Source organism: Trypanosoma cruzi, genomic scaffold, assembly GCF_000209065.1.
Source record: "Trypanosoma cruzi strain CL Brener 1047053517131 genomic scaffold, whole genome shotgun sequence".
Lineage (NCBI taxonomy): Eukaryota > Euglenozoa > Kinetoplastea > Trypanosomatida > Trypanosomatidae > Trypanosoma > Trypanosoma cruzi.
In genome coordinates, this window is record NW_001849574.1 from 656,312 (window position 1) to 675,264 (window position 18,953).

The 18,953-nt window shown below is 48.9% G+C and overlaps 12 protein-coding genes across 12 annotated transcripts, besides 11 other annotated features; all 12 read right to left on the bottom strand.

The window, feature by feature from the left end:
* On the bottom strand, positions 1 to 1,369 carry Tc00.1047053511523.4 (hypothetical protein, conserved; the record flags this gene model as incomplete). The annotated part of the gene is made up of 1 exon (XM_804316.1): positions 1 to 1,369. A coding segment is annotated over one exon (1,369 nt), but the record flags the coding sequence as incomplete, so codon positions are not given.
* Positions 1 to 18,953: a sequence feature (heterozygous, non-Esmeraldo-like haplotype).
* Positions 1,184 to 1,248: a sequence feature (CT-rich).
* Positions 1,503 to 1,532: a sequence feature (AT_rich).
* Positions 1,678 to 1,721: a sequence feature (A-rich).
* On the bottom strand, positions 1,910 to 3,097 carry Tc00.1047053511523.10 (GTPase activating protein of Rab-like GTPase, putative; the record flags this gene model as incomplete). Its single annotated transcript, XM_804306.1, has 1 exon — positions 1,910 to 3,097. The coding sequence occupies one exon, from the start codon at positions 3,095 to 3,097 to the stop codon at positions 1,910 to 1,912; it is 1,188 nt and encodes a 395-aa protein (XP_809399.1).
* Positions 3,553 to 3,873, bottom strand: Tc00.1047053511523.14 (hypothetical protein, conserved; the record flags this gene model as incomplete). Its single annotated transcript, XM_804317.1, has 1 exon — positions 3,553 to 3,873. The coding sequence occupies one exon, from the start codon at positions 3,871 to 3,873 to the stop codon at positions 3,553 to 3,555; it is 321 nt and encodes a 106-aa protein (XP_809410.1).
* Positions 4,638 to 4,674: a sequence feature (A-rich).
* Positions 4,680 to 4,699: a microsatellite.
* Positions 4,958 to 5,308, bottom strand: Tc00.1047053511523.20 (hypothetical protein, conserved; the record flags this gene model as incomplete). Its single annotated transcript, XM_804307.1, has 1 exon — positions 4,958 to 5,308. One exon carries the CDS (start codon positions 5,306 to 5,308, stop codon positions 4,958 to 4,960), a length of 351 nt encoding a protein of 116 aa, XP_809400.1.
* Positions 5,374 to 5,411: a microsatellite.
* Positions 5,556 to 5,634: a sequence feature (A-rich).
* Positions 5,726 to 9,076, bottom strand: Tc00.1047053511523.30 (uncharacterized protein; the record flags this gene model as incomplete). The annotated part of the gene is made up of 1 exon (XM_804308.1): positions 5,726 to 9,076. One exon carries the CDS (start codon positions 9,074 to 9,076, stop codon positions 5,726 to 5,728), a length of 3,351 nt encoding a protein of 1,116 aa, XP_809401.1.
* Positions 9,186 to 9,219: a sequence feature (AT_rich).
* On the bottom strand, positions 9,463 to 10,119 carry Tc00.1047053511523.40 (hypothetical protein, conserved; the record flags this gene model as incomplete). The annotated part of the gene is made up of 1 exon (XM_804309.1): positions 9,463 to 10,119. One exon carries the CDS (start codon positions 10,117 to 10,119, stop codon positions 9,463 to 9,465), a length of 657 nt encoding a protein of 218 aa, XP_809402.1.
* Tc00.1047053511523.50 (hypothetical protein, conserved) lies at positions 10,306 to 11,547 on the bottom strand (the record flags this gene model as incomplete). Its single annotated transcript, XM_804310.1, has 1 exon — positions 10,306 to 11,547. The coding sequence occupies one exon, from the start codon at positions 11,545 to 11,547 to the stop codon at positions 10,306 to 10,308; it is 1,242 nt and encodes a 413-aa protein (XP_809403.1).
* Tc00.1047053511523.60 (hypothetical protein, conserved) lies at positions 11,990 to 13,165 on the bottom strand (the record flags this gene model as incomplete). The annotated part of the gene is made up of 1 exon (XM_804311.1): positions 11,990 to 13,165. One exon carries the CDS (start codon positions 13,163 to 13,165, stop codon positions 11,990 to 11,992), a length of 1,176 nt encoding a protein of 391 aa, XP_809404.1.
* On the bottom strand, positions 13,709 to 14,119 carry Tc00.1047053511523.70 (hypothetical protein, conserved; the record flags this gene model as incomplete). Its single annotated transcript, XM_804312.1, has 1 exon — positions 13,709 to 14,119. One exon carries the CDS (start codon positions 14,117 to 14,119, stop codon positions 13,709 to 13,711), a length of 411 nt encoding a protein of 136 aa, XP_809405.1.
* Positions 14,576 to 16,222, bottom strand: Tc00.1047053511523.80 (hypothetical protein, conserved; the record flags this gene model as incomplete). The annotated part of the gene is made up of 1 exon (XM_804313.1): positions 14,576 to 16,222. One exon carries the CDS (start codon positions 16,220 to 16,222, stop codon positions 14,576 to 14,578), a length of 1,647 nt encoding a protein of 548 aa, XP_809406.1.
* Positions 16,252 to 16,276: a microsatellite.
* Positions 16,556 to 17,878, bottom strand: Tc00.1047053511523.90 (hypothetical protein, conserved; the record flags this gene model as incomplete). The annotated part of the gene is made up of 1 exon (XM_804314.1): positions 16,556 to 17,878. One exon carries the CDS (start codon positions 17,876 to 17,878, stop codon positions 16,556 to 16,558), a length of 1,323 nt encoding a protein of 440 aa, XP_809407.1.
* Positions 17,986 to 18,008: a microsatellite.
* Tc00.1047053511523.100 (aldehyde dehydrogenase, putative) lies at positions 18,367 to 18,953 on the bottom strand (the record flags this gene model as incomplete). The annotated part of the gene is made up of 1 exon (XM_804315.1): positions 18,367 to 18,953. A coding segment is annotated over one exon (587 nt), but the record flags the coding sequence as incomplete, so codon positions are not given.

Here is an 18,953-nt window from a genome sequence, read left to right on the forward strand (position 1 = left end):
TTTGCCGCATGTGAATTCTGTCACTCTGCCCTGCGGATTCCGCGTGGCGTTTCTCTATGGCTGCAAGTTCCATGCGGTGCATCTCCTCCGCATGTGCGCGGTCAAGTTCAAACTGACGGCGTGTTTCCTCCAACTGTGTTTCGTATTGCCGCTTCAAATCATCCAAAAGAGTCTGAATAAGCGTGCGATCCCGCTCACGCACGTTTTTGTCCTCGCGGTCACGGCGCTCCCTTTCAATACTTTCCAGCTCGCTGCGCAACTCCTTGTCGCCTTTTAGACGCGCCTCGCGGTCCTCGAGGTCCCGCTTCCACCGCGCCTCACGCTCCTCCTCGTCTTTCAGGGATTTCTTTTCCACAAATTCGCGAAATCGGGCGTCCCGGTCCTCCATTGCGCTCCAAAATTTCGCCTCACGCTCCTCACGTTCTTTGGCCTCCTTCTGCATGCGTTCCTGCCGCTCCAACTCCTCGCGGCGGTCTTTGGCCTCGCGCTCCTTGCGGTACCGCTCGTCTTTAATAAGCCGCTCCTTCTCTGACGCCACAACAGAGAGGTTTAACTCATGAAACACTTCGCGAACGTCCTGCGCAAGACGTTGAAACAAACTTTTCGCAGCTTCCTCTTGTTCCAACCGCCGCAGCTGCACCGCACGCTCCCTTTCCCGAATTCGGCGGCGCTGATTTTCCGTCAACTGTCTTCGTTCCACCATGACAGCATTAGCACCATCGTCCCTGTCATCGTTGGGATCCCTTGGCGCTCCCACAGACTTTGACTCCTGTTCCGCTTCTTTTGTTTTCTGCTCCTGCAACCGCTTCAACTCTTCTATCTGCGCACGCAGTTCTTCTTGCTGATTCTGAATCGTCTTCGCTGTCAACTCCTGTTCCTGCTGCCACCGCCGCACTTGTTCCTCGTGCATCTCTCGCATCTTTTCCTCCGCAATGCGCTCTAACCGTGCCTCCTCCTCCTTAATGGTGCGCTGCAACTCCCTCGTGTTATCAAACGACGGGGGTGCGGGTGCAGGAACAATGTCGTCGTCATCAAAGTCATCCGAGTACTGTGCTCCCGCGTCATAATCCGCAACATCGTAGTCAACGGCGGAGTTCGTTACGCTTTGCGGGTCGCCCTCTCCACGACGCACGCTTGTTCCCTTCTCCCCACCTCCACCACTTTCTAAAGCCCGGCGCTCGGCCCTTTTGCTTTTCGCTTTCTTTCGTTCTTTCTCCTTCTTTTTCACAGTTTCCTTCTTCTTCTTCTGGTTTTCGTCTTCACTACCTACAGGGGAGACATAATCGTCAAATTCTTCGTCGAAGACATTGTAAGAGAATCCCTTTTTCGGGGGAGGATTCAGACTTGGTGCACCCTTCAAAGAAGACATTTGCCGTCTCCTGCGCGCCCGCCTATGTGTATATATGATGTATGCAACTTTGTGTCTATCTATATATATATATGTCTGTTGACCTTTTGCGAATGTATTCTAAACGCACTGTTCCTCTTTTGTACTTTCAGCCAAAAAAAAAAAGTTTTTTTTTTTTTTTTTTGACTGGACCGCTCAACTCAATTCTTGTCTTTTCTTTTTTTTCTCCTTTGGTTTATTTGGCCTTTGGCGGCAAGACCCCTTTCCTCTTATGGCTGTATTGTGCGATCTACGTTGGATTTCTATCTGCACTGCAAGTTAGCGAATACAAGAGAAACAAAACAACAACAACAAAAAAAAAAAAACAAAAAAACGTAGAACCATACAATAATACGTGCATATGAAAACACAGGAAAGAAAAAATTTTCATTTGGAAAAACAGGCATTTGCACATTTTTTTCAACGTGACCGATTACTCTGTGGAAATTCGGCCCGGAGGAAAATGACTAGAGACCTAAAGGGAGGGAAAGGCTTATTGATGCCAGCATAGAGCCACAGTACTCACCTTATATGTTTGGCGAACTCCTTCACGGAGCTCATCAAACCACGAAAGCTGCTACTCCACGAGGCATCGCCCGGAACAGGTATACAAAAGCGACGCTGCAGCCGCAGTACGTCTTCAGATGTCGCCACCTTCAACTCCTTTACCAAGCGAAAGCCGTAGCGATCGATCCAACCCATGGCAACTTTGAGAAAGTCATTAACGTCACACGGTGGGTATGACTGAAGCAAAGGGAGTATCTCAGAGAGACTCGTGAGACGTAGCAGCTCATCGCGTAGGCAATTTAGCATGGCGACGGCAACAACAAGCACGACGCTGCGCAGCTCCTCCCCAAAGGAAAATAAAAAATCCCAAACTCGGAATACATCCGGCACGTTAAACTCCTGCGTAAAAAGCAATGTCAGCCAACGAAACGCGTAAAACTCTGACTTTATTTGTTTCTTTCCTAAATGCTCCCAGAGCTCCGGTTCTAGAAATTGAAGCAACCGTTCGAAGTTACGGATGGTGCAGCTTACTCCGGTATCTTGATCATAATCCAGGCTACGACAAAAGTCATCACCAAGATACGCAAGCATGGTTTGAAAGCAGAAAAAAACCTGACTTTCTACCTGTTCGTTTACCACCTCAGAGCGTCCGGAGGCAAAGGCATACAACAAGTGCCCCACGAGTTCATTCATCCCCTGCACGTACCCAAGTCCCTTGTTGACGCCGGCAAGGGTGTGAATGATGCGCCGCAGACTTTGTTGCGTTGGCGAAAAAGTAGCGTAAACACCATTATCTGGCGGGGCGGGCTCCCCAGACTTAAAAAAGTGCATGGAAGGCATCGTGCGGGGAATGTCAAGATCCACCGCACGGTAACTGCGCTCCCCAACGACAACATCCCCCTTCTCATCCAAACGACACACAATGGAGACAATTTCGCGGTACTCCAACGCTTTTCTCTCCAGCAGCGGCGCCCAACGCGAAGTTTCAGTTGGGAGAAATCCTAACAGTAGTTTCCAAAAAAAAGCTCGTACGTTTTCTGTTGCACCGCCGCGGCACAAACCAGAAACCACCGGCAAACTAACGATAGGCCCAGCAATGGCGGCGAAATACGCGTCTGTTGCTTCGTGCGAGATGCACTGCGGGAGAGGGTCCGACACCGCTGACAGTTCCCCAATCAACGAGGGGGGCGGAAACTGCGCCATTCGCTCCAACCCGGGGAGCTCCGCCTGCTTATTTCGCTGTTTCCCTTCCTTCTTCGCACGCCGATTTGGTGTTTGCTGGAAAATCACGGGCACTACACGACACACACAAAAGAAGAATGGGCTCCACAAGAGAAAAGAGTACGGAATAAAAAAGAAACAAACAAAAGGACTGACAAAACCTCCTTCCAGGGCCCACAAGTCTGCACGCAGACACAACCATACATAAATGCATACATGTGCCGCATGTGTGTGCGTGGGTCTCCCTCCGCCCCGAGTGGCGCAGTAGCGCTAAAAGCTGTCTTCTTTTCGCTGCTACAAAAAAAAAAAACGCCTACATATTATATATATATACACACCCTCTTCTCTATTTCTTCCTCTCCGCGTCACTTTTTTTCTCCTCATTGAATAAATGCACTCATTTTTCTTTCGCTAATGCTCTTCGCTACTACTGTGTCTCATGGCATGGGGTTAATGGAATCCAGGAACGACAAGATGACACGTGTGGGGGTAACTTGTGTATCGACGATGGGATACACAAGCGCCATGCGGCCGTCTGGTAGCGCAACGTACGCGCGGCGATCAACGCGGTCACATGTATTCTCATCTTCATCCGCAAGAGAACTGCGATAGTACGACTGCCGCATGAGAATGGCGGCCGTTGCGACACCAAACATGAGTGTGGGTGCATAGTATGCCCAGCGGTGAATGCGGCTCGTGTACGTTGACGGCACAAAATACGACCAAAAGGGTCGTTTCACCGTCGCTGCCTTCACCATTTTTTCAAATCCCCCTCCCACCCCCCCTTTTTTTTTTTTTTACGACTCCTCCGTTTGGTTGAATGAGTCACCACTTCCTATTTTTTTTTTGTCGGCTGCCCCCCCCCCAAAATTGCATTCAGTGGCAAAAAGTAGGAAAAAGTGCGCGTCTTGCAACGGGAACACAGCACAGCACACATGGAAATACAGAAAAAAAGAGGAAAAAAACAAAAACAAAAAACAAGTCATACTCCCTTCTATACGCATTTGAAACGCCTCTCCGTTTCCACTGCGTGCAGATAGACATGTATCCAGCGCCGCATTTATCATCCCCGGAGAGAAAAGAAAAAAAAAATTGTTGCCGCCGCCGAAACAGACAAACACGCACCCAAATATATTTTAAAGAACCCTGCCCATTGCTTCAGTTGACTCGGTACGGCTGCACTTCCGCATAAGTGAAGCTTTTTTTTATTTTTATTCCGCGGTGTTCTACAAAACATCAGCGCCAGGTAAAACCTCGTTAATTCACATCACGTATGGAGCAATGAGTAGGCAGCATTAGTGACAGGCCCTTGCCAGCCTTCCAAACAAGCGCCAGGACCATAAATAATGGATCCTACGCCATTCATGTTGCATTGGGTATCGCGAGGGACACAACACACCCACCCACCCACCCACACATACATGGGCAAAAACCACATAACCACCAGGCAGCACACATAAATGGCCACCAATTTTTCTCTAGGACAAGCCTCAAAAGGCACGTATGAAGCTTCTATACACAGAAAATAATAAAAAAAAAAAGAAAGAAAAAGAAAGAAAGTCACTATTATTATTATTATTATTAATTGTTTTTGTTGAGGTGGTGGGTTTTCCTTCTCGTGGCAAAGGTTTCGAAACCAACAACACCAATATATATATATACTACAAGGGAATAAGAGCCATTCTTGAAGTACTCCACAATTTGGGATTTTCGCCCATCCCTTATTTATTCCATGAAAAAATTTAGCCAGATATTTCCTTCATACATCAAAAGCACGTAGGTGCAAATCAAAAATTAAAATATAAATACATTGGAACCGTTCCCTACACCGCCACTTGATTTCTATTCCCTTCTTGCAAAGAACAGCTTGGTTGTGTCTTTCCCCGACTCCGAGTCTCGAACAGAGTTGGAGGCACGCAGGTTCCAACCCTCCCCTTCCAAACCCTCAATAATCGTAAGGAACACAGCTGACTTGTGCAGATCGTCACAGAAATGCTGGCTGAGCTCCATGCGCCAGTGGTCAGGGTTGGTGTAGAAAAGAAACTTAACCGGATCCTTCGAAGGACTTGAAGATGTGGAAACATCTGTGGGAATGCGCTGCTCCAAAAGCTTGACGGTCTCCTCCCGCAGAGCGGATCCCAGCATGGTGATGACGGGAGGGTTGAAGGTCGCAGACACGCACAGGTTGGGCATTAGTGTGGTTTCGTGAGAGGGTCACCTCGTTTTTAGATTTCTTCTGCTGCAGTCAAAACAGCATCAACCAAAGCAACAACAAAAACAAAAAGAAAAAAAAAAAGGAAGTTCCAATGGGTGGACGCAAGTGCAAGACGCATGCAACCTTCAGTTAGGGAGCCTCGTTGAAGTGCCCGCCATCCTCAATCCCTCCATCACACATTGAGGTTATGCGAGATAAGGGAGCAGGCATAATTCATAAGAGAGGAAGAGAAAAAAAAAAAAAAAAGAGAGAGAGAGAGAGAGAAAAGACGTTAAAAACAAATAGAAAAAAAAAAGAAAAGAAAGGATATAATCCACGATACAGGGATATTTCACACACCTGAGGAAACCCAAGTGGTGGTAATAATGTAATATTTGTCCACAAGCTGCGGGTGGTTATCGTTTGGGTGTGGCGTACGGGTACGGCGAGTTGGCACGCGGTTTTGTCGTGTGGTACTCGAGCAATCCGCGCAGCGATGACTCGGAAAGAATCCGCTTGTATGCCTTCTTCCCACTTGAGAGCACGAGCGGCTCGCTAAGTTGGCCATCAGACTTATTTCTGCGGAGATATGTTTTTCCGGAACGGTGCTCGTAGAGCGGCAACTTCCGAAGAGATGTCTCCGCCCCCAAGATTTCCCACATGACCTTCCTTCTTTGCTGTTCTCTCGCCCTCTCTAACCGCTCCGCCGCCCGTTGCTGCCTCTGCTGCATGTCCAGTTGCTTCTGCATCACATGTCGTCTTCGGCTTTCTTGCAACTCTTTCGTACGCTGTACGCAAAGCTCACGCTGTACGGATCTTCGCTCATTTTTCTTCGCGGCCTGAATGGCGGCTGCCTCCCTCCTTTTTCGCTCCTCACATAGTCGTTGCGTAAGCCGATCCGTCTCCTGCCGGCGGAAGGACATCACTTCTTCCCTCACCTGGCGCGTGATTTTGCTCTCCATTTCCTGCAGTAGCATTTGTGCCTGGATAGTTTCGTTAAAGTCATCACGTGCCTGTTGAATTTTATCACGGACAGCCCGAGATTGGTGCTGGCGAAGCAATAATTTCTTGTTTTTCTCTTGGACCTCCTGTTCCCGTGCCATGCGCGATGCTTCGCTCTTGGACCGCTTGCGTTCCAGGGCAGATTCCATCTGCTTTCGCCGCAATTCGCTTTTCTCCCGCTCACGAAGAAGACATTCATGAGCTCTGTTAAGCTTTTCTGTGTACTTCTGGTGGCATTTGCCTCCTAGTTGTTCCTCAATAACGCTATCCAAGTGGGCTCGGTGTCTAGTGACACGCTCCTTAATATAATCTTCAATCATACGGAGTTTTTCCTTGTGATTATGCCGCATAGCTAAGTGCAGATGCTTCTCTTCCTTATGGATAGATGAGGCAACCACTTGAACCAAAAGAATTTCCATCTGCTCCTGAAAAGAGTGCTGCAGAGAAATGTATTTTCCCCAGCACTCCTCGCTAATCCTCGAGCGAACGGTATTTTCTTCTTCCATGAGATCCAGCAATTGGACATGGTGCAATCGACGATTTTGAAACCGGTACTTTTCATCCCCGATGACCTTCTTCCGCTGCAGGTCAATTTTTTGTAGGATATCCCCCCATGCTCCAGCACGCTTCTTTAACTTGTTGCCGCAGAAAAGTGTTCGTGCAAACGCCTGGATGAGAGTCACATGTCGATGGATATGCTCCTTCACCTTCATATGCATCTCAACAAGTGAGCCAGCAGCCACAAGAAATCCCTCCGGCGTCACGTGATATGTTGCACCGGCTGCACAAAGAATGGCTTCCGCGACCTTGCAGTTCTCAGTGGCATGTGTGTTCGCGGATGGCAAAAGCATCTTGAAAGTAGAGGCGATAAAACCAACCTGACATGTAATGTAGAGATGAGGCATTTGCCTTCGCAACTCCAGAGCACAGCGCAGAGGAGTCTCCCGCAACTGCTTCTCAACAGAATCGCCATTAAATCCCGCGCCAAGTTGAACGCCCCCTATCCACCAGAACATGTTCTTGTCGTCCCGCATAACATCAAGCAAAGGTTTCACGTGAAGCATTTCCTCCCCAACGACGTGTTCCGCGGTACCATTCTCGGTCTGTGCCAATAAGTGCAGAGTTTCCTGAGTTTCCACATCCGCGTTTTCGAGAAGAAATGTACGCACGTCGGTAAATTCCGCATGGTATACGGACTTCAGCTTCGTTAGTTGGTCTGTAGTGCGAGGAAACTGATACTGCCGCGCCCCAAATGAATGTTCGATAGTAAGCATTAGTGTGGTGGCGTTCAACTTTACATGAGCACTCTTCGCGCAGTTTGTCAGCGCCAATCTCATCTTTTCCTCTCCCTGCAGTGTGCGAGCCACGGAGAGAACGCCACCAAGACCGTACAGTACCTTCAGCAAGCCATAATTATCCAAAGGATTAAAAATCGCCTGTAGCTTCTCTGGGACACGAACTCCGGCGCGTTGCCACAGCATCACCTCATGATCACTTGAACAAAGAAAAGCTTGCGTCATTTCCTCGTACATGGTGGCGAGGAAAATGTTCTCCAAGTCATCGGACTCTGCCGGGGGAGGGGGCGGCACAGCGACCAGCGTGATGGAGGGCGGCAGAGGCTTCGACCCCCCAGAGAATTGGAGGGCGGCATTTACTTTCTTTACCAGCTTCACCACAACGCCTCGGTAGATCAGCCGGGCGGCGGCTACACAAATTGCACGTGAAGAAAAAATAGTTATACACTCCTCAACGTCCAACTGCAAGAGACGGGCAAGGCCCCTAAGGGCGGAGAGATTTGACAAGGTGCCATCCGCGTAAAATTCCATTTCGGTGAGATGTACAACCGCCGCCACCTGCCTGAAGATTGCCTGCAGCGTGGAGGAGGAGAGGCCAAGGGTTTCTGTCGCTCGAGTGAAGCTGACGTATTCTTCCTGCAGTCGCGCCACAAGGGTAGTGTCTAGAATGCTTGTCTGACAGACAAAGCTTCGCTGCTTCGGGTTGATGTAAAGTCGTTCTCTCTCTTCGTCACTGAGTCCGTACAGAATGTATGAAAATATCTTAAAATTGAATTCATTGGTGTCACCAATGCCAGAAACAAGCAGATGGTTGCACTCAAAGCGCACATCCTGCAACTGGTGATGCGATGCTCCTTTAATGCACAACTGTGCCTGCAGGTAGCACAGATGCTTCCGTCCTATGGTGGATGTAAAGGCGGAAATGACATTCATGCCCGCCGCAATCATACTCCTCCGCGCTGGCGTCACTTCAAACAGCGCACAGCACGTATCCAAAAAATATCCACAGATACTGGGCAGCGCATGGCCACATGATACCACCACCTGGTGTTTCTGCGAGCTTTTCCACGCAAGAGCTGCCTTGAGGGCGATGTCACGTCCCGAGGGATTACTGCCAGTGAAACTGCTCTCGCCCAACAAGACAAAGAAGTTGTCACCAACACTCGTTAAGAACTCATCATTAGCGGCACGGTAGCGAATTAACTCTATGACAGGCGGCAACCCAACAAGTGGTGTCGGCGACATGAGTGCTGCATTCTTCGTATGCAAGAAAACGGAAGGTTGGTCTGACATGTGAAGTAACAACTGTGCATCACTCCCCGTGTCAGACGCCTGCGGGTTGAAAATGTCCAGCGAGGAGACCGTTTCCTCCATTGGACCGTCGCGGACGATTATATTCGCTCCGTCAAGCGACGCCGCAACGCCGACACGCCACCCATCGCTCACGCTCCGATAGAATACAACTGGCATCAAGAAGAGGTTCCTGTGTGTTACGCACCACTCTCTCCCCTTCTCTTGGTGTGTGCGTGTGTGTGTTTCTTCAGTCGCTTCCTTTCCACAGGAAAAAGACGATCCAAACAAAATAAAAAAAAAAAATAATAAAAATTAAATTAGTCGCACCGTTAGCAACAAACCCGAGAAAAGTCTTTTGCATTTGGAGTTCATGCCGGTCAGCCAATAAGAGCGTCCCACGCGTTACTCCAGGGGGGCAAATAAAGGTCGCCCATTTCATTTACTGACCCTTCGCTTCATCCACTCCGTTACGCAGGAAGCCCCAGACGCGGTTCCTCAAGAGAAAATGAGGACCAACTAGAGAAAATACAAAATAAATAAAATAAACGCATTTTTATATTTTTCTAGGAAAGAAAAACACCGGCAGCCATGCCACAGAAAAACGCAATTTTGCGTTCAATAGAGCCGGCAATCACGGCAATTGCCGCACGGAATGGGCTGCTCGTTGGTTTGTATTCAGAAACACTCCACAAATCGCTTAGTAGCCGTTTCCACCGGACATCTGCGTAGCCCATCAAGTGAAGCAGCTGTGTCATAGCTAGACCGCTCACAAGAGTGCGAATAACGGAGCCGATGCCGCGTTTCAAAAGGCCCACAAGAAGGGCGCCTCCCAGCGCGCTTAGAGCCACCACACTGTACTGCCTCACAATCCTTCTACGTGAGGCCGGCAACAGCGGCACCGCTGTGACCTCCAGCAATGGTGACACCTCTGCATTCACAATCTCGGTGTCGGAGTCCAACTCACTGGACTGAATAGTGCCATCCACGTCGCTATCATCCGAGGGGATGGAAAACTTTTTTGACGACCTCTCCGCGCTCGGGCTTTGCGAGACTGCGATGCCCTGCGACCAATCCTCGTTCCCTTCCATTGAACCCATCAGATCCGTGAAAAAAGCACGTTTTATTTGACTAAACCCCACCGAGATGCGATGCTCCGGGGGCGGGACGTCAGAATCGATTCCGAACGTCCACCTCACGCCGGTGGATGAGGTGACATCCATAATTTCTTCTAAAAGCCAACACTTCGAGGAAAAGGGTAGGAAGACAAAAGCACCGCACCAGAAAAAAAAATGAGGAGGCAGCGGCGCCAAACTTTACACACGGGGAGGGAAGGCAACAACACCACAAAGGGAAATATATATATATATATACGTCGTAAAGGGGAACGCCGCCTCAATTTTTATTTCTCATGTCGACGTTAAAAAGCACAACACGGATGGGCGAATTTCACCCGTTAGTAACTCTTGAACGTGCAACTCAAACTCACAACGCTCTGCATTGTAACAGACACCGTAAACAGCACAATCTTCTTCTACTCGCTGTCCCACCTTCACGCCAAAAAGACCCTCGTTGAGCCACGAGGTAACGTCGTACGTCCCGTCAACCGTGGGATTTAGATACCGCGCGGGATCTTCGGGTGTCAAAAGAGCAGAGCTCGTAGAAGGCCCATTGTACTCCAATTTCACTTCCCCAACAGGAATCACATGACACCCGTTAAACATTGGCGCCAAACATGCAGCTGGTCCACCCACCGGATTCCAAAAGGGGGCGGGACACCCAAGGGATTCATCATGCGCAACGCCTACCATCACTGCTACACCGTAGCGGCATAACATCTTCGTTCCGTGCCTCATATGATGACCGAAGAGTGAACATGCCTCAGGTGTGATGTCGTAGTAACGCTTTATGGCATGTGTGCTACCGCAATGATACGGAAAAGAGAGCTGTAGGGCCTCACCATTAACACGACTACCAACTTTAAGCAGCACCTCCGTCCCTCGAAGGGATGCTAACCGTCTTCGAGAGACTGAGAGCAAATAATCTAGCACCTTCATTGCCCCGATACCACTCCCTACCGCCTCCGTCGCACAGAGAAGAGCCAACTGCTCACGATCGTCAGTAGTTGAGGACGGTCCCTCTGGTTCGAAACCAAACAAGTGTTTGTGACGACCCAACTCCGCCATAGAGACGGGAAACGCACCAGGAAGACCCGGAACATGAACCAACACCACCTGATCGCCGTGCTCCTTGCAGGAGCCAAGAAATGTCATGGGTATAGCAAGACCTTCGCCCACGTGGTACACGCATCGAAATCCCGCCGTTTCGCACGCAACACGCTGCGACAGCAGTTTGGTTTCGGATGAACCAAATATCGCCTGGCGTGCCAATTCAGCAGCACCTACTCGCACCTCCGTAAGCCGTGCAGGTTTTCCCAAGGCGCGAAGAAGCGGAAATGCCGCACTCATCCAAAAGAGAACAAACACAAAAAAGGAAAAGGGTCTACTGGCCAAGAGAAAACAACAACAGAAAAAAAAAAAAAGAAACTTTCCTTTTGTCCCCCTTTCACTCTTTTTCCATCCTTTGATACAACTGAAGTTAAACTCAAAAAATTGAGAAGAAAAAACAACTAAACAGCCAAAACAAAACATTTAAAAGAGCGCTGTTGAGTTCCAGAAGGCACCGCAACCCAAAATGGCAATAAAGAAAAGGGGGGGGGGGGAACCTTCCACAGTCCAGTTGGAAAAAATGGCGGCCTCATGAGGAAGCACTGCAGTGCGTTGAAGAGGCACTTCCACACCTTCACTTTGAAGACTACACGCATTGATTGCATTTTCCCCTCATTTTTCCCCTCTTCCCCCCTCGTTCCATCGCCACCAAATTGCAAGCCCACTTTTTATTGCTTTGAAACGCCCTACTCCTTCCCTCCTTTGCGTCACAAGTAGAAAAAGAACACCAACACAAACATACACACAAAACAAAAAAAGTTAAGTACGCATCCAGAGGAAAGAAGCTATTCAAAAAAAAAAAAAAAAAAACTAGACGAGAAAAAGAAGGAGGTTTTAACTCATATGGGCTGCACTACCCTTCCTCTCACTCCTTTTCCCACGGAAGTACGGCTTCAAACACGGTTGTATCATCGTGGTCCCCTCCACTTGGGCTGGTTTTCAATGTTGCCTCCTCACGTCCCCCATGAGAGACGTTTTCCCGACATTCGGAGGGGTTTCCGCTCGAGAGGGACGCGTACACCTCAAGCTTCAAGCGTAGCTGGTCGTTAACATTCGCAAGCTGCGCAAAGAGTGAGCCATGATCGGGGCACAAAACACTGTCCCCTAGCTTTTCCCGCTGCAACTTTAACTCACCCATGAGACGATCAAGTTTCGCCTTGTGGTATTTGCAGCTCTCTGAGACGGAGTCTCCAAGTTCCGTGGTCTCCCGCTTCATGGTGATGTTGGTAAGCAGCTGAAGGTTACTCAGTGCCAACTCAATTTCATGCTGCACCGTTGATATTTGCCCCTCGATCCATGCCGCCATCTCCCGCCTGCAGTTCAGCGTCTCCCGCAATTTTTTCCAATGTGTCGCGTTGTTTGGAACGCCAATACGCTTCTTACGCAACACACCGGTCGTGTCGACTGGCTTTGGCTCTATTGAAACGACTTCCATCACGTCTAGCAACTGGCTTCCGTTGCGGCACATTCGATAGATAAAAAAGCGCCAGCAAGTGTTCACCCAATACTGTTCATCCGAGACATGGCGAGGCACCAATAAAGATCGGAACTCAATGCACTCTGTTTCCGACGTCAACCAATCCACCAACTCTTGCGACGGTTTGCATTCGCTGAATTTCGGAATTTCCGGTAGTTTTTCAATGGAGTCAACATTCAACAAACCGCATAACTTTGACACGAGCGACTCCTCGCCCAAAATTCTCTCGGGTGGAATGATGCAGCTGTTCTCCTCCATGAGCGCTGATTCCGCCAGAAGCGTCCATTCCTCTGCCGGCGATTCCCACTGAGACGGCGGCAGAAAAAACAGATCTTTCGTCACACGAGTAACGGCAGGGCATGGACCCTCCGATTCCTTCGAAGTGGCACACTCCGCCGCGGGGGCCGTCTTACATTTTACTTCAGTGATGCCGCGAGTCGTGTCGTCGTATCCCTCCTCTAACTCCAGCATGCCGGTCTGCTTCACCAGCTCATACCCCTCTTCTGTGAGCAGCTTCGCCTTCGCCGACGCGGTCTCCACCAGCGCGCTCAGTGCATCAAACATGAGTTCCCACAGACAGGCTCAATCTTTTGTCCAAAACACGGCCCCTGCGGCCAAAAGCACACACACACAGACAGACAGACAGAAACTAAATTCACAATCTAAAACAACAACAACAAGTAGAAAAAGTTATGCCACGCGTAAGAAATCAAAAAAGGGGCAAACAAGTAAATCAATTAAGGCTTCGCTTCAGCGACTATTTGTCTTTTTTTTCATTTTGAAATCTGTGGGCCGCTGTTGCTCCTGCAGCGTAACATGCAACAAAGCACAGCCTTCTCCACACTGAAATTTGATCATGACAACACCCGTTCACTGGAAGTAATGCGAATGCCACGCCACACACACAAAAAAAAAAAAAAAAAAAGCCACTCCCGTCCATTAGGGGCATCAAGTGAGAAACAAGGAATCCGAAAAAAACAAATAAAACAAAAACAACAACAACAAATACATACATATATAAACTGCCCGCTGCCGAGCAGAACATGACCGCCCCGGATAAGGCCTGGTCCCCTATTCCTACAAAGAGCAAAGGGCAACGCACACAACCTAGGCCAGATACCTGCTCCCAAAGAAAAAACCTGCTGCAAATGCACTCAAGTCACTAATTCCATTGCCAGCAAACTTCAGGAAGCGGTTCAGATAAAAATGAAAATCCTTTGCATCAATTTTGCCGTTGCCGTCATGATCCAGCGCCTGAGTGACCTCACTCTCCACTTTTTTCCAGTTAACCTGAATGTAACCCAAGTAGCTGAGGCTCTGAAGAGCAATGACAGCAATCCCAGCACCGTACAACGCGTCTTGCGTGAGGCGCTTAGCGGCGACACCGACTGCTGTGCCCATCAGTCCACAAACGCCGATGTCCATTGATAATTTCCCAATAACATTCGTACTTTTGAAGAGACCGTGAGGAACGGCCCTTGCAGCATGTTTTTCCTCTTGAGTTTTCTTCTTATACATGGGTAGTTATGAATAAATGTAAATAGTGTTCTTTGCAGGTGATTAAGGCAATCTTCCTGCTTTCAACATTAGAAGTAAGTAGAAGAGTCAAACAACAGCACAAAAAGAGAGAGACAAAAAGAAAAAAGAGAGCTATGCCATCATAGAAGCCAAATCAAAAGTCCAGCAGTTAGTATCACCCAGGGACACCACACACACACACAAAAAAAAAAAAAAAAACACAGGGCAAAAAAAATAATAATAATCAGAAAAGGCGCCCATCAATAAGGCTCGGCAAAAACGTTTCGCATAAATGTCTGCAGAAGCACGACGATTCCATAGGAATAAGAGGGAAAAGGCAACACTCAGTTTTTACACGGCAAGGAACGTAGAACATAAAAGCTCCTCCGCTCCACTCTTATTTAACCTTACCGCTGTTGGGCAACAATATGGTTCCCGAGATGGTGCCAATGCGGGCTAACTGATCTGCTGTTGAAGGTACTTTAGTACGATTGCCTTGGCCACCGCACTGATGTCACGGGTTGCGCCGCGAACCACAAGTCGGTCCTGCGCTGTGCGGCAAATCAGTGGAAGGTGTCGCAAGTGCTCTAGAGATAGTTTCCAATCCCCCAATAGTGCCGCAGCCCACACCCCTAGACGCTGACTGTGGTTGTCCCTCGGCAGACCTGAGGCATTCATATCCGCAAGGAGCGCCATGGCCTCCGACCAACGCCCGGAACCCACGCATACCTTTATGGTTAACCGATGTGCCAGCGGTGGCAGCACAACTCGCGGTTCCTCCTCACGTGCTCGCTGCAAAAGCATTACAGCCTCCTTCCAGCGATTAGAAGCAACGCAGGCTTGTAAAGCCGCACAAACGCAAAGGGGATGTGGAGGTTGATTGGCATCGGCAAACGAATCCTGCAGTATTCTTACCGCGACATCCCACATCGCCCCTTTGGCGGAGGCAAACAAGAGGGAAAGACGTGTGCGAACAGGAAGATATGAATTTTTCTCCAGAAGCATACCCCCAATACGCACCGCCGCTTCCCACTGACCTGACTGCTCACACAATTCCAGGAGTTCCTCCATTCCCGTTGCCGCAGACGCTTCATCGGCTTTGGCCATCCAAGACAGTGCAGTTAACGCCTTTTCCCACTGTTTAACTGCATGAAATGAGCGAACAAGAGTTTGATACGAGTCTCCAGCAATGTTGGACACAAATCCCTCTGTCTGGGCAATGTCATACACTTGTGTTGCCACTGACCATGCATTGGACTCCTCGCATTGGCCCAACAAAAGCCCCACCATGAACTTGTCCGGCTTAACGCCTGCAGCAACTGCCGCATTAAACACCAAAAGCGATGACTCCCAGCTCGGAGAAATGGACATGACATCTTTAAAAAAGTTCACATCAGAAGAAAAAATGTGTGCCGCCTCTTTTGTTTTTTCAATCGCCGACAACATGTAGAGGCACATCCGCCACTGCTTCAGCTGCGCTGTTCGATACACAAGATTCCCCACAAACCCTGGGTCCACCAACGACCCTTGTGCTATTCCAGCAACAAACAACGCCACAGCCTTTTCCCACGCTCCACTTTTCGAAAGGTGTGGAATCAAAACCCCCAGCGAATACCACTCACCCATGTGAAGTTGCCGCTCCATCGCTTCTGCCACCGCCAAGGCGGATGTCCAGCTCCCATGCTTCTCGGCAAGTACCTGAGTAGCATGGGGGACATCCAACGACCAGCCCTTCTCTTCGCAGCGGCGGAGAATCGCAGGGTAGTTTCCCGGGGACAACAGGGAAGAAATAAACAATGAGGATGGCGGGCTCGGCAGGAATTCAGCAAAGTAAAGAGCACTCTGCCAGTCACCCAGACGCTGCGAAGCATGACAAAGAATCGCTACAGAACCCGGACGCACAAGAGACGCGTCATCGGCCAAACTAACCTTCCCCAAAGTTAGAACATCACTAACAAGACCTTGTCCACTTCGTTCTAGTGCATGGATGACATATTCCTCCACGGTCTCACTAAATATTCGACGCAGCAAGCCACAGCAGGCATTGACATCGCCGCCAATCACCTCCGTGGCCAACAGCCTCGCAAGTCCCCCCCTTCCCATGCAATCTCTCAAACGCGTTGCCAAGCAAAAATAAAATAATAATAATAATAATAAATAAACAGAGCCAAAATTACAAAGAAACAGGGATTGTTATTTATTCATTAATAGTTTTTTAATTCTAATCTTCAGACCTTTTTTTTTTCTCGTCGGATTCTTTCCCATGCCGTTTCCCGTAGCCACAGGTCAAATACCTCTTCGCTGCCTTTATTCCTTTTCCTCTTTGAGATCATGCGAGTCATTGCAAATAACATCCGCACACACATATGCATTTATACCCCTCCAATTAACAGGGGCCACTCCCACTCCTCAGAATTCTGCCTCAACTTCAAATTGTTAGGCGGTCGACTCTTCTATGGCCTTATCTTCGTTCTTTGGACTCATCAGCTGCACCTCCTCCGCTGTCAGCTGCGGTACCGCCAATTTACAGCCCTCTTCCACGCGCTTCAGCGTCGCTTCCGTACCGGCTTCGTACATATTGCTCATCTCGTCTACAAACTGACGAACTGAACGGATAATAGAGTCGTTAAGAAGATTTTCTTCCTCACCCACGGACAGTCGTGCCCAGAAAGCATCCACGAGAACACTAGCAGCAAGATCCTCTGCGGCGGGCGCGCCCATCAAAGGAAATAGGCGCATAAGTGGAATAACCACATCTCTTCTCCACAGCTGACGTGCCAAATCAGGAGACGCATACATGTACTGTGACCGAAACCTAATGGCAGAAAAAAGGGTCTGTTGTTTACAAACAGCTGCGGCAATTTCCTCTGGCATGATGGTTGCGTTACTAGAGGTGTCTAACCCGCTGTGCCGTGCCCAGTACATGGAAATACCACGTAGAAAGGAGGGGTGCGTCGCAAACTTACGGTACACATGACCCCATAGGGCTCGCTTAAAATGATTCTCCGTACCCGCCTTGTTGATGCGCTCACCATAAAAACGAAAAAATGCCGTCACATCACACGGTCGTAATTTCTCAACAGATCCAACTTTGTTGTAGTCTGGTGGAATCATGCGGTTAAAAAGTTTTATCTCCCTCTTCTCCAAGGTGCCCTTGGCATCGGATCCAAGCAATTTCTCTGTGAGGTATTTAACTTTCGACTCGACAAGGTTGCGCGGAAGATAAGCCCGTCCTTTCATCTCAGCATCCTCAACCCCACACACATCTTCTTCCACCAACCGCATCATACACGTGTAGTCGTAAAATTCAAGTGGGGCATTGGGATCCAACTCGCGTCTGCATGGAACACACGCTGCCTTCTTTGCTACCTGCAGCTGCCCCACCTCATACTGCAAGCGTTCACCAATATCTGTATTACAGGCATGCAGACACTGTAGCAGCGCTGGGTCTGTCATCTTTGGAGCCTTGCCTGTATCCAAAAGTGTAAGCTGCTTGTCAATTGCCTCTTCAAACAGCTGACGTCTCACGTAGTACACATGCGAGTAGCGCAGAAGTAGTTCCAAATCACATGAGGCTAAATCAATTTCAATAAACTCATTTGCCTGCTCCTTGACGCGTTTACGGGTGCTGTACCATGCATACACCGGCTGCAGCTGTCGTAAAAAGCGCTCCTCAAGTGCAAGTGTGGGGAGGGTTCCTAAAAAAACACGGAATGGCGTCACAGCCAGCTCCCCACAAAGCCCTGGGCAGATAGACATTGGCTTCTCTCACACTAGGGTAAAAACCCCCATCAAAATGAAGAATAGAAGATTTCTTCGTTCAAAAATTATTCAGTCAGCTTTCATACCACCCAAAAGACGGGAATACACACACACACACACACACGCAAATTGAGAACCAGAAGCATCATATTTTCCAAAATCCAACAACCAAAAACAAAATACATAAATTAAATCAATACAAGTAAAATACCACCACGAATTCCCCGCCCTCGCCCTTCCTTCTTCCCCCCCCCCCCTATTAACATGCATCTGTTAATGGATTTGAATGTCTATAGAATTTATGCGCCTCGTGGTTTATTACAGCGCTTTTACCAGCTTTGGTCTTCTTCGTATTCCCCCGCTTCCTTCCTGCCCTTCTCCCTTCCCCACTTTTCCCTTTCTCCCTCTCACTTATGCATATATACCCCCATATGCATGTATATATTCATTCACACCCATGCATACATCGGCTGGTATGCATTGCGCTAGTTTTTCTTCGATTTTTCAGATTTAATGGTAAGGAGTTTAATGATGCCTTTCATGGAATACAACATCCGTCCGAAGATAACTTGCGATAGGGACCCCATGAAGGAAAAGGCAGCATCTGTGATTGGGTACTGGAGAATGGGCGGTATGGTCGTCTTCACACCGGGGATGCGGTCAGTCGTTGAGGCCCTAACGATGCAGTTCCCACGGAGACCTTCCACGCCGGCAAATCGATCAAACCCGCTGATCCCCACTCCACCGAACGGCAACGACTGGCAGAGGTAGTTAATGCAAAAATCGTTTACGTTTGTCATCCCTGTCCTCAATTTGGCCGTAATCCGTTTGGCGCGACTGACGTCTTTTGAAAAGACACAAGAACCAAGACCATATTCACACGCATTCACTATTTCCACCGCTTCTTCGTCTGTGCTAAACTTCATCACGACAAGTACGGGCCCAAATACCTCTTCCTTCGCAATTGGCATCGTGGGCGTGACGTTCGTAATGATGGTCGGCGGAAAAAACCTACTGCTGGGTTTACCACCACAAACAAGAATGGCACCTGCAGCAACGGTCTCGTCAACAA